The 13,668-nt window shown below is 42.9% G+C and overlaps 1 protein-coding gene across 1 annotated transcript in view; it reads right to left on the bottom strand.

Annotated features, from left to right (window-relative positions):
- The window catches only part of SPG11 (SPG11 vesicle trafficking associated, spatacsin), a 63,156-nt gene that overhangs the window by 48,154 nt on the left and 1,334 nt on the right, over positions 1-13,668 (bottom strand). Inside the window, exons 3-4 of the mRNA XM_063313935.1 lie at positions 12,459-12,686; positions 5,816-6,011 (exon numbers count right to left, since the gene is read on the bottom strand). Coding sequence (XP_063170005.1) covers positions 5,816-6,011; positions 12,459-12,686 — 424 coding nt within the window. The remainder of the gene's footprint in view (positions 1-5,815; positions 6,012-12,458; positions 12,687-13,668) is intronic.

The following is a 13,668-nucleotide window of genomic DNA, read 5'->3' as shown; positions in this document are numbered from 1 at the left end:
TGTCATCCATGAGCCTCTTATGGCTTTTAGGTGAGACCCTGTTCCTTAAGTTGGACTCTAGGGATCAGTTGGGATTGTTGCTATGGTACCAGCCTCCCTGCTGCGTAGCAACCTCCCTGCCTCAACTCCTTGACTCCGTCACAGATTTGGCAGTGGAATTCCCAGGCTTATGGTTCTGGCTAATTTCAATTTACCATCTCTGGGAGCAGGGTCTCAGGAGTTCATGGCCACTGTGACGGCCATGGGCCTATCCCAGATTATCCAGGGTCTGACGCAAGACACCTGATCTGGTTTTCTTGTCAGAACAGGGGCAACATGATCTGGAGTTCGAGGAGAGCTCTGTGGCTCCGTCATGGTCAGATCATGCCCTGGTTGCCATGAGATTCTCTAGCGCTGCCCCCTGCTGCAGGGAGGTGGGACCTATTAGATCGCCCCGCCCCTGGCGACTGATGGCCCTAGAAGGGTTCCAGAGGAAGCTGGGGGTTGCTCCTGATGGTATGCTCACAGTCCAGCTGAGGCCTTCGTCACCGCTTGGAATGAGAGGGCAGCTGTGGCCTGGGATTGGATCATGCCAGTGCAACCTCTCCCTTCCTGTGGATCCCATCACTCTCCATGGTTTAGGAAAGAGCTGAGGGAGATGAAACAGGAGAAGAGACATCTAGAGCACTGCTTGAAGACAATGGACGAACTCAACCAAACAAGGGCAAGAGACTCTATTAAGGCCTACCTTATGGCGGCAAGGACGAAGCAACAGTATTTCTCTGACCTTCTTGCATCTGCTGATCGCTGCCTGGCACCCTTGTTTCAGGTGACTTGAGCCCTTCTGGGCATGGGGGGCCCAGAGATTCTCCTGCAAAGCCACGTGCAGGAATTTTGCTTGGATTCGTTCCCAGTTAGATGCCAGCTTTGGTGCAAGTCCGGTGGAGATGCCTGGGGTACAGTCCAGCCCTATTATCTGGAACAGTTTGAACCTGTGGCGCTGAGGAAGCGGACAGGTCCCTCATGACTGGAAGTTCAACCACCTGCTCCTTAGATCCATGTGCCTCCTGGCTAGCTAAAGCTGCCCAAGGTGTCATGTGGTTGGGTTCCTTGAAAGAGGGGGCTGTTCCTCTGCTTCTTAAGGAGGCATTGGTTCACCCACTCCTCATAAAACCATCATTGGACCTCACCATACTGGTCAATTTTCTTCCAGTATCCAATCTTTTAGGGAATACTGGAGGTGGTATTCATGCAGCAGCTTCAGCAGACCCTGGATGAAGTGGATTATCTAGATCCCTTTCAGCCAGGAGTCAGGCCTGGGTATGGGATGGAAATGCCCTTGGTCATGCTTTCAGATGACCTCTGGCAGGAGTGTGCTGGGGTAGCGCATCCATCCTCCCTGTACTCGACCTCTTGGCAGCCTTTGATACCACAGACCATTGTAACTTTCTGGATTGGCTCCGTGGGGTAGGAGTGGGTGGTTCTCTTTCTTTCTACAAAAGTATCTTGTTTTTCATGTTCAGGGTAGTAAACAGCATGATCTGTCTCGAGTAAGGATGGCGATCAGGAAGGGGCTCCCATCCCGGCTGTAAAGCGCATGCGTAGCACTGAGGAATTAAGCAGCCATTCAGAGAGACACCGATCGGGCCCACCTTAGCCTTTGGGGTTTATCTGTCTGGGTTTTTCCCACGCTTCTTTAGTTTGTTAGGATTCTGTTTATGTAGCAGTAAATAACATTAGAGAACTACTCCTCGTCTCAGCGTGTGTCTCACTGTTAGGACATGATCTTCTGACCGAAAGTCCTCAATTCCAGTCCTTTTAAACTCACTGATGCTAAAGATGTCAATGTGTAGTTGATTCGTTTTGTCCTTCGCTGGGTTGAGCTCTCTCATGATCATGCCTCTCAAGTTCCATATTCCAAATCCCACTGTAATTCTGTCTTTGCAGCTTTGGATTTTTTTTTTCAGGTACAGCAACAAGCGCAACTAGATGTCCTGAAGGCTTTAATCTAGCCATGATATAAACAACATTAGTACTCCAGAAAACCCTCAGCTCTTCCCTCAGTACCTTGTCGAGTGAGGGGTCCATCACCCAGCGCTATACCCTCATCGTCATGCCTTTCCCCATGCAGCATGAAATGATGCCTTTGCCATTGCCGCTAAAATGACTGTATATCTCCAGCATCTCCCTGCAGTGCTGCTGCCTAATATACAGCGGTGCTCAAACATTTGTGAACCCTTTTGAATTTTCAATATTTCTGCATAAATATGACCTAAAACGTGATCTGTTTTCCACACAAGTCCTAAAACTAGGTAATTAGTTTTTAATTAAACAAGTGAGTAAAAATATTATATGTTCATTGATTTATTGAGGAAATGATCCAAAATATTTGGACCTCTAGGATTATCAGTTCATTTGAAAGGGAAATGAGTCAGGTATTTCAATCAATATGATGAAAATCAGGGATTAGTGCGGGAGGTCCTGCCTTATTTAAAGAATGATCTTCACAACACAGGTATGTGGAAGTGTGTCATGGCCCAAACAAAGATGATTTCTGAGGACTTCCAAAAAACAGTTGTTGTTGATGATGTTCACCAGGCTGAAAAAGTTTACAAAACTATTTCCAAAGAGTTTGGGCTCCATCAGTCCACTGTCAGGCAGATTGTGTACAAATAGAGGCAATTCAGCACCATTGTTACCCTGCCCAGGAGTGACTGATTAAAAGCACAGCTCAAGAGAAAGTGGGTCATACGCAAGACGACCCAAAACATACATGTTGTATAACCAAAGAATGATTAAAGCAGGAGTTAAGGTTTTAGAATGGCCAAGTCAAATCCTAGCTTTAACCCTAGAGAAATGTTGTGGAACAGCAGAGGGCAGTCCACGGGAAGAAGCCCACCAACATCCCTGAGTTGAAACTGTTCTGTAAGGAGGAAAGGGCTAAAATTCCTCCAAGCCAACGTGCAAGACTGATCAGCAGTTACTGGAAATGTTTAGTTGCAGTTATTGCTGTCCAAGGGGGACACAGCAGTTACAGGCAGTCCTCATTTAGCAGCTGCCTCGGACAGCGACTGTCTGGTTATGAGGGTGATGAAAAAGTAACTTTGTGGCCAACGCCCGCATTTCTGACCTTTGCAGCGTCCCTGTCGCATGTTCACCATTACAGCCAGTTCGTATGGGTTGTCCTGTGCCTGGCCCCTTATTTCACCCCCCTCGCAGAATGTAGAGATTGCCTAAAGAGCTATCGCTTCCTGAGCTGTTTTTCTCCACAGCAAAGCGCCTCCCTAAAAAATACTAACCACAAGTTAACAAGCTCAGCTGTGACCTTAGTTAGTTGATTAGAACCCTCCAGCCCACTGGCAGCTGTTGCCTGAAATTGACCAGACCTTAATCAGTGTCGCACTGAAGGATTTTTGTGTCCTAAATGCTCATTGGTCAGATGAATTTTTATTACTGTCGTATTTGCGAGCGGTCGCTATCCGAGGCAGTCGCTAAATGAGATCCATCTGTACGAGGTTTTTGACTTCTTTAATTGGGTTCTCCTTATCTAGTTTTAGGAGAACTAAAGGAGAACTTGTGTGGAGAACAGTTCAGGTTTCAGGTCACGTTTATGCAGAAATATTGAAAATTCAAAAGGGTTTACCGACTCTTAAGCGCCATTGTAGATGCCTGCTTGCTTTAGCTGGGCCATTAGGAAGACCTTCGTGCCTCTGGTGGTCCTGCTCGGAGCATTATGCTCTTGGTGTGCGGCCCCAGCATTCCTCACTCACCCAACCAGGAAGGGACACTCCCCGCCCCTGGCCACAATAAGGCAGACACCAGGATCTGTCGGGGTATCAATAGGTTATTCATTCCAATTATGTAAGATTTCCTGTCCAGGTAAACTGTAAAAGATAAACCACGCTCACTCCTTCAACTATAGTAAAGGCCCACAAAACAAGTCACATTCCAACGAGCCTCCCCAGTCCTCTGACCCCAGCATGGAACTAAACACCCTGTTTCAATCTACTGCACTGGGACAGCTGAACCTTTGTACGCAGTGGCAAGAATTATCACGAGGCAGTCACATTCTGCCCCAACCATGGTACTTTATAGAGGATGTTCTAATTCTCTCTTCCAAGTACAGACAAGCTGGTAGAAAGATGACTAACAATGGAAAAACGGAGGTGATAGGAGCAAGGACAGAATGGTACGAAGGAGTACACTGGAGTGTTGGTGTAAACTTTTCTTTTTCCTATCTCATGGCTTAATTTCTTGGGCTCACTATTCCTAACTCCCCTTCTGTGCTTTGCATAATGCTGCTAACCTGTGGAGAGCAAGGAAGAAGATCTTGGTGGAAATACGCAGGAACTGCTATGCAGGCAAAAGAGGCTAAAATGTTTTTAAGTCCAGAACAATAGTATGACATTTGGAAGAGGCTCAGAAGACGCCTCCCTAATCCATAAGTATAAGAAGGAAGAGGAGGTACAGCACAGTCAGACTTGCAAGATTCTGCTACAGGTGGTCCTCACTTAACGACCACTTGTTCAGTGACGGTTCAAACTTGCAATGGTGCTGAATAAGTGGTACTTGCAACCAGTCCTCGGAGTTCTGGCCATCACAGCATCCCCGTGGCCATGTGATCACGATCCAGGTACTCAGCTCACGATTACACTGCAGCCCAGTCACCATTTGCTACCTTCTTTGCTGGCTTCTGACAAGCAAAGTCAGTGGGGAAGCTGGCAAGAGGCCACAAATGGCAGCCACACGACATCCTCGCTTAATAACCCACAGTGATTCGCTTAATGACAGTGACCGGGAGTGCCAGAATTTGTCGCTAAGCGGCACATCACATCGTATTGCATGTTATGACATCCCTTAACCAAGGACTACCTGTATTAGTGATTTCCTGCTCTTGTCTACCTAGTGGGACTGACATAACCCCAAGAAAGAAAGGCATGATGGGTTTTTAATGTACGTTTATAGGTTTAACCTTGATGCTGTGAACTGCTAAAGGACTTCGACCTTTGAGCAGTACAAAATTGCAATGAAAAAGACTCCTAACTAATCTGTTCTGGTACCCTGCCCAAGGCAGCAACGAAATGTTCATTTCTTAAAATGCAGAAAGACTTTTTAAATTTCCAGGTATTAATGCATTATCTTATCACAGCTCCCCGCTGCCAAAAGCCACATACCATAGTAAATGAAGCATAAAGCCTTTTTCACAAGGCCGTTTTGTACCAGTGAGTGCCCTCTGCCAACCAAGTTAGTGATCCTGGATAGCTTGTTACCCACTGGCAGAGTTCCTCAGTTTCCAGGCTGAGGCGTCTCCAGAGCCAGGCCAGCAGAAAACCGAGGCCAGTTCAGGCATCTGAGCAGAAGGCAAGTGCCACAAGCCTTTAGTTTACTCACTTCAGGACTGAATGGAGGTTCAAAGGGAAACCAAGGAAGCCTGAGCCAATCATCTGCTTAGCAACCTCTCTCACTGCCCCACCAGACCTAGCCGAGGGGGCCCACGCCGAGCCCCTTTGAAAAAAGGGTCACCTTGTTGGAGTCCCGCCTTCTCAGCATCCCCCTGGAGATTCAGATGGCCCCAACCCTGTTAGCCCTTTGTAAGGCACTGGAGACCAGGATGTTTCCCCAGGCCTTTGGGTCAGGAGGCTAGGTGAGTTCTGCTGCTGTTGACACGGGGCTTTTTTGTGAGTGGGGTGGTTTTCAGGCTTTTAATCCTTGTAAGCCACCCAGAGTAACTCGTATGAGATGGGGAGCCATATAAATCATATAAACATGCTGGAAATCAAGGCAGCCTCCGAGAAACAGGCTCCTTGCCAGCTTTCACAGAGTTCAGTCCACCTACCTGAAGTACAAGTTGAGGTCAACAGCAGCAACACAGCTGGAGCAGCTGAGCACCACAGCCACGCTGAGATCATGCGATACATTTAGCAGCACAAGAGGAAAGGGCATATCCTGGTTTCTCTCTTCTTGCCCCCATGACTGATAGAGAGAGACACTGACATGGGCCAAATACACACCATCTGTAGTGCCAAATATATCTTTGCAAAGAATCAAAGAAGCTCACAGGCTATTGAAATGACAGGAAAAAATAACAGGGGGAAACATGCCATTCTACAAGCACGATTGCATGCACGTCTGCTTCAGTTTGGGCAATGTAAGCTTACTTCAGAATAAATGTGCACAGGGAATCAAGCAAGCTATAATTTCAGCAGAACTTGCGCCAAGGAAACATTGCCAATTTAATTTTTTTTTTACATCAGTCTTTCTATGCTCTGAGAAGGCAAACAAGGATGCAGCCACTCAAAGACAGATTGACTGACAAACAGCAGGGCTATTCTTCTGAATTCCAATCTAGGGAAAGAGGACACAACTGGGGGGATCTGGTGTTAGAATGGCAGCAGCCCTGTTCCTTTTTTTTTTTAATATGCACTGATTTCTCTCTCTCTCTCTCTCACACACACACACACACACACACAGATTCCCCTGGACACAATGCCAGAAAAAGAGTAAGACTTTTGAACCACAATGGAAATGTCTTCTAAGCAGACCTGCATGAAGTTCTTACCTGTTACTTTAACTTTCATTTTCACAAACACTTGCATGCAGGCTTTATCCAGATTTCCAAGGACTGGTGGACATTCTAAGAGTTTCAGACTTCTTATAGCCCAACTCATCCCTGTTCAATGGAGTTGACTTTCAAGGCTTAATCGAGGACTAAAATTGCTTAAAGAGGCTTAGGCAGCCCTGTTTCAAGTGAGCAAAACTGATACGGTACCAAGTGAAACATGGCATCTTTCTGCAAATATGAATACAGATTACGGTTTATGTGCAGTTGTGAATATAGCAGCTGCCGATGTTTGAACACAACTGTAAAATCCTTAGTAAGGCCCCAAAAGGTTACTTTCTCAGTAGGCCTACAAGCCGCCAGGGAAGACAATCCCACAGGTGGGTATGTACTCAAAGTCACGATGGCTGTTCTGTCTGCATTTGACAGCCATGGGCTCCTCTAAGCAGCTGCCTGAGCATTTCAAAATGAAGACAATTCACTTACAAAGTAAGGGAAGATGGTTTCAAAAAAGTATCTCAGAACCAACAGATCACTTGCTGAAAGGTTTAGCTGGCAGAAAGTTTGTGGAGAGTTGTAGTTGTGAAGGAGTACTGCTTACAAAGTATAAGAACCATCTGCAGAGGAGTTATCAGAAGGAGACCTTTCCTCTGGCCACAACAAAGGTGGCCACCTGAAGCATAACAAAATGCCTCCGGGTTTGTTTACCTCCCCCTCTCAGCTGTTCAACTGTTTAACTGTCATTTATACCAGCCTTAAAGCTATAGACGTGCTCAAAAAGGGATAAGGAGAGCTATGATTTATATCTGGGCAACATAGCCAGGATTTCCAAATTACTACAGTTCTTCTTTGACTTTTCCTTTATTTTCTTTCTTTTCCTTTTCTTTTTTTGTAAGAAACCCAAAAGAAATATTTGGACTGATCAAAGACAGCATAATACATTTTACAAAAAACAGAGCTGTACTAATTTGAAGACCACTGATTGTGATTATTCTATTTGTCTTACTTGGATTTACTTTCTTGCACTCAACTTCGTTCAGTCTATATGCCATCTGGCTTTTTTTGAAAACCAGCTTATGTTCCTTTTTATTTTCACAAACTGAGGATGAATTTTTGCAACCACAAGAGCGAGCTCTGACACAAGAAATGCCTGTGTGAGGTTTTTCAGTTTGGAAATGAAATTTAAATGAAGACATTTAGTCTGAGGAAATGCTTGGAACATTCTCTACAGAGACTTATACTGCTATATTTGGTTAACTTGGCAAGAATTTCCAAATGAAGATAGCACTTTCGTAAGTTACTTTTTTCCAGATTGATAGAAGACTTCATAATGATTATACAAACGAGGGCTATACCAGCTTGGAGACAACTGACCTATCTATTATCCCTTTTGCCTTATTTGGATTTATTTTCTTGCATTCAGCATTCATTAGTTTGTATGTTATCTGGCATTTTTTTAAAACAGACTTTCGGACCTATATTAACTTGAAGGGCTTTCTTCATTCTTTTTTGTCTCATACTCTATTTCACAGACACTTACGTACTACAAATTATTCAGGTGTAAATGAGTTTTATCTTATCTAGTTATCCCAACTGTATGATTTGTTCTGGATCTGCTTAATGAAAAGAAATAGAGGACACATCCTAATATCCTAAAACATTACATATTTTATTGTAAACCTCCCTTTTTGGGGGGAGATGGGCGGTGATAGAAATTTGAGTAACAAATAAATAAATAAATATCCATAAAAAATTAGTAAGAAACAACAGAATAAGAAACAGATGACAAAACCAGAAGAGGTCCAACCTATATCACAACAATTGTCAACAAGTGGTTCCTCTGTTATTTCATCAGAAAATAAAGAACTTCTTAGAAGTCAGCAAGAAATGCATACAATGGAAGATAACATCAAGAAATTAAATCAACAAAAACACTAAGACCTGGAAGCAAAACTACATTCCTTTAACACTGACTTTAATAAAAAAATATATGACAAATTAATAGCTAAATTAGAACAGCGTGATAAAAAAAATTATAGGCATCCAAACAAGACATCAAGAGCTGCCATCAGACTACGTAATCCAAAAGTCAAAATTTCAGGAGTTGGAAGCTACATTACAAATTGCTGAAGCAGAATTATGTGAAAACAATGTAAAGTTCAGAGGTATACTGGACGATGTGGGTAGAGGATTTAGAGAAATGGAAAACTTACTCAAAACTTACCTTGATTTGGACACAGATGAAACTCTGGAAGTTGAAGAAATGTGCAGAATAAACCCATAAGCAGCATGAAGAAGAAAATTGCCCTGTATCAAATGTATGTACTTTTAAGGCCAAACCCGCCTCCTCAATATTAAAAGAAAGGAGGAGTAACACTCCTTTAAAAGATAGGTATATAACCGAGATTCTACTAGATGTGCCTCTGAAGATACTTAGAAGGAGGAGACCCCTGAGATTTTTAACAACTGCCCTTCAAGAAAGAAAGATCAGATATAGGTGGGCTACTCCATTCTGCCTGAAGGTCTTTATGGATGGTGGTAAAGCTGATTTATAACTAGCACCATGGATCAAATTAAAATATTTTCAACTAATATTCACAGGCTAAATAGCCCATTTAAAAGAAAAAAAGATTTTCTGAAGCTTAAAAAAAAGAAAATACAAATATTATTTGTCTTCAAGAGAGAAAAGATTAAAAAGGATAATGTTACAATGTAAATATCTCAGTAAAAAAATTGCAGCCTTGGGCAAATGGAAAAAATGGGGTAGTCATATATGTGAAAAACTTACGGGATTTGGAAAAAAAATTTCAAGATGGAGATTTCATACTGAATATGGGAAAATAACAATTGCAGAACGAGGTATTATGATTCTCATGGTGTTTTTCTCCAGACAGGGACAAAGCTGCTTTATTTAAAAGGAACTCTAGTAAAGTCCCTCAAAATGTCTTACATTATGCTACTATCTCTTTCCAATGTCTGAAGATATAAATACCCTGCAGAGAAAGAATATACTCATTATTCTTCAGATCACAAAATTCACCCAAGAATAGATCTGTGCTCGATTTGTAATTAGTTAACTAATTTCACAGATTGTGGTGGATTTCGGCGGTGCCGCTGGTTCTCAGGAAGGAGGGAGCACATTCCATGAACGGGAACGAGGTAAGAGGAAACGTAGTCTGGGGGCAGTTGTGGAAAAACCAAGAGATTCAGACCAGCCCCGCCCTGGAGCCTTCCCAGGTTATTCCCCCTTAGGTGAGGTAGAGAAGGTGCTTGAGTCTGGCAAGATTCTGTCTGTATGGTGTTAGCAAATAGAGAACGGAAGGTTGGCTGGACAGATTCTTGGTCGTTCTTGGGCTGAGCCTGACATAGATGTAGGTGTTGCAGCTGTTATGCAGACTGCAATCTAATAATTCTAAGATTAAATAGAGGAATCTCCAAACTGAAGAGGTGGAGATTTAACAATTACTATTGCACGAAGACATCAAATCAAGTTGTCAACAGGAATTAAAGGACTTCTTCCAAGTCAGTTTAACCCCAGATGTTTCTTTGTGTACAGCTTGGGCCTCTAGCAAAGCATCTCTAAGAGGACTGCTCATCTCTCTGGCACCAAAAAGAGTAAGCCACGAAAACTGTCCCCCGCCCTGCAAGGCCACATCGTACTTTCTAATTCCATAATATTTTAAATTTAATTCTCAGCCTTTTGAGGTTTGTTACTTGTCTCTGCCAATCATTTAATATCTTATTTTCAATTTAACAGGCCTTTATTATTTTTTTGTCAAACAAAATTCTCAGCTAGGTAACTCTTTTAGCAGTAACATTAAACCCTGTTATTTGCTGCAAATAATGCTTCCCTTCTTCAGCTAAACTCCATGTCAGCATTTGGGTCTTGACCTGTTAATCCAATATTCTTCCAGTAAACCATGCTGGTGTACACATATGGTTTGATTGTGGTTTATGCTCCCTCCACTCTAACATTTAATTAAAAACAAAACATCCAAATGCTTTGGGCTGCTGAAACACAAGTTGAAATATTCAGCCACAACCACACAAGATTCATATGGGAAAAAAGGATGAAAAGCATTTGAAGAGAAGGCGGCCTTCCCAATTGTGCAGGAAGGGGGTAGCTTCGTTATGCTTTGGGGTTGTGTGGCAGGCAGTGGAACGAGAAATCTATGTGGGTGGAAAGAGGAATGGATGCAACTAGTATCAGCATATTGTAGAAGCTAATGCCCCACTGCCAGGGAAGAAACTGAAGGTGAAAGGAGGATGGATACTGCAGTAAGACAACAGTCCAAAACATAACTCCAAATCAACCTTGAAGTACTTATAGGAAAGAAATATAAAGGCTTGATAGTCCCCTGACTAGAAAGTTCTGGAGGGAGATCTCAATCATGCTATGCACGCCAGGAGACCAAGAATACCAGGGTAGAGAGAGCCAGCTGGGTCTAGTGGTTAGGGTGCTGGGCAAGAAACCAGGAGGCTGTGAGTTCCAGTCCCGCCTTGGGCATGAAACCGGCTGGGTGACCCTGGGCCAGTCCCTCTCTCTCAGCCCAACCAACCTTACAGGATTGTTGTTGGCAGGAAAAGAGGAAGGAACATTAGGTAGGTTCCCCACCTTGAATTATTTATAAAAATAATAAAGGTGGGATAAAAATTAAATAAATAAATAAATTCTGCAAGAGTGGCAAAAAACTTCAACAGCAAGAATAGGACTCTTGGATACAGGTTGTGTTTAACCCTAACCCTATTTCTGCAGAAGAGGTGTTCAAATACAAGACTGCTTTATTCACCGTTTTCTTATTCTGAATCTGCAAACAACTGCATGTAGCAAGTATGCCTTCAAATTTGCAGAAAGGTTTCATGTTTACCATTGTACCATGGAGAGGCTGTGTCAGCTTCTGTTCACTTGAGGGTTTACTGAAACACTATTCAACTGGGATGTTAAAACGTTAGCATGCAACTGGACATTTAATTGTGAAAAATATATGAATACAATGTGGCTGCTCACAAAGCCCCCAACAACTCAACACAATCAAGAAATCAATGAAAAATTAACAAAGCCCTTAAGACCTGGCTCTGTTCCCAGAGCCGGGGTTAGTGTGTTTGTGGAGCCCCAGTCGTGGTGAGGTCACGGCTGCTTTCTTGTCCGGGCCGCTATGCTTTGGTGTTACGTTTTTAACTGCTTTAATTGCATATGTTGATAGGTTGTAAGCTGCCCAGAGTCTTTTGGAGTAGGCAGCCACAATAAATCTAATGAATAACAACGAGCAATACTTTTTTCCTAACCTCTTAAGTCAAGTCTTTTAAAAGCTCCTGTATAAAATGCCCTCCCTGATTTCAGCTGAAACCTATTACTGTGGTATTTTTTTGAGCCACTGAGGAGGTGTAATTAGTGTGCATAGTTTTCCCGCTAGAGGCCTGGAAAATGAATTCAAGGTATTTAAAACATTTAACTCTTCATGATTATCTGTATGCCACTGGTGAGTCTCAGGAGGAAAAATAACTTTTGTCTGATGGTAATCCACTCCTCTAGCAGTGCTGAACAAGGTCCTGAAGGCCCTTTCAGGGCCAAGGAAGGGCTTCAGAAGAGAAGCTGTGGGTCAAGCACAAGAGCCCTGTGGGTGGGGCAGCCCACAAGTCAAGCTTTCTTCAAGTAAGAGCTAAAGCATGGGTGGGCGCCCCACAGACTACAAATCATGGGATGCATGCATTCCCCGTCCACCCTTTGTGCCCTCCCCCCCAGTAAGAATCCTTGGATCAACGGTGCACTTTTTGCCTTTCTCACAGTATAAGTGGGAATTTCCACTCTTAAATTTCAGCACTACCCAACCTGGGACGTGACCAAACATACAGTCCTTGGAAGCCCACCCACCACCACATTGGTCCAAGCAAGGTTCTCCAGCTTTATCTTAAAGGATACATATCCATCCGGTCTCATCCAGCAAGAAGAGGACGCCTCTGCAAAAAGTAACGTCCGCTATCCGTTCCACAGTTTGTGGCGGCAAATCTAGTCTAAAGCAGTCTTCTACCTCTTCGCCCATTTCTCCTCCAGGAAAAATGAGATGCACAATCACAGAGTTGTTGAGCAACAATAAAGCCCTGCCATTCTTAAATGACAGCACTTTCAAAGAGGAAATAGATGGTAAGCCTGCAAACAAGGCACAAGGAATATTTTCATGTTCTGTGATGGAGAAACAACGTGCACAGAGGAACACTAATAAAAAAGCACCACCCCAATTAGATTGCTAACCTAGCACCTGGGGAAATTCCATCTTCTTAAAATTTTTTGCAGCCCCATAGACCTCTCCACAGCTTCCAAAAATTGACATCATAGTTTCCTGCAATTTTGAGGAGATATATATATATATATAAAATCTCTCTTCTCTCTATATATATTTATCTCCATCCCTACAATTGTTATTCTTTATGCTTTACCATGGATATTTTATCGTTCACTGTTATACCTTTGAATATTTTATATGTTACTACATAAGCCACCATGAGTCCAACTCAGCAAAGAAATTTAAATAAATATGTTTTGTAAGTTATATATGAATTTAACACTGACAATTATCAGACTCTCACAGCAGTTTACAATAAGAACAAAACCAGGCTTAGCCAGAAATATTCAAAACAATTAAAGGGCTTTTCAAAAAGATGTGTTTTTACAGCTTTTTAAAAGCGTACAAGCTCCCCAATTCAACAGGAAGAACATTCCAGAAAACAGAGACAACTAATGAGAATTCCTGAACCCAAGATGAGCCCATGGGATCTGTAAATAAACTTGCCCAGATGATGTTAAAAGGGGCAGTGGGGGGGAGAATTACAGAAAAGAAGACATTTTCTCATATAAACCGAATGCAAGCTGTGTTGAGCTTTAAAGGAAATAACCAGATTTCTATTTCACCAGGATGTAAGCATGCACCACTCCGCACTGTTTGAAGGTAATTTTCATCCAAGAAAAGGCTGTTAGCATATCAGTCAATGCAAAAAAAAATATATATTCCTGGGCACCTGTAGGAGTGCTATGCAGAGACATGTCCTGCACAACACCCATACACATAAGCAAATCACCTTTCTTCTAGTTATTGAAGAATCTAGTTGTCAAAGCATCTTTTCAAAGGCTCATG

This window comes from Candoia aspera, chromosome 13, assembly GCF_035149785.1.
Source record: "Candoia aspera isolate rCanAsp1 chromosome 13, rCanAsp1.hap2, whole genome shotgun sequence".
Lineage (NCBI taxonomy): Eukaryota > Metazoa > Chordata > Lepidosauria > Squamata > Boidae > Candoia > Candoia aspera.
The sequence above is the reverse complement of the archived record's forward strand: the minus strand, read 5'-3'. Positions and strand labels throughout refer to the sequence as shown.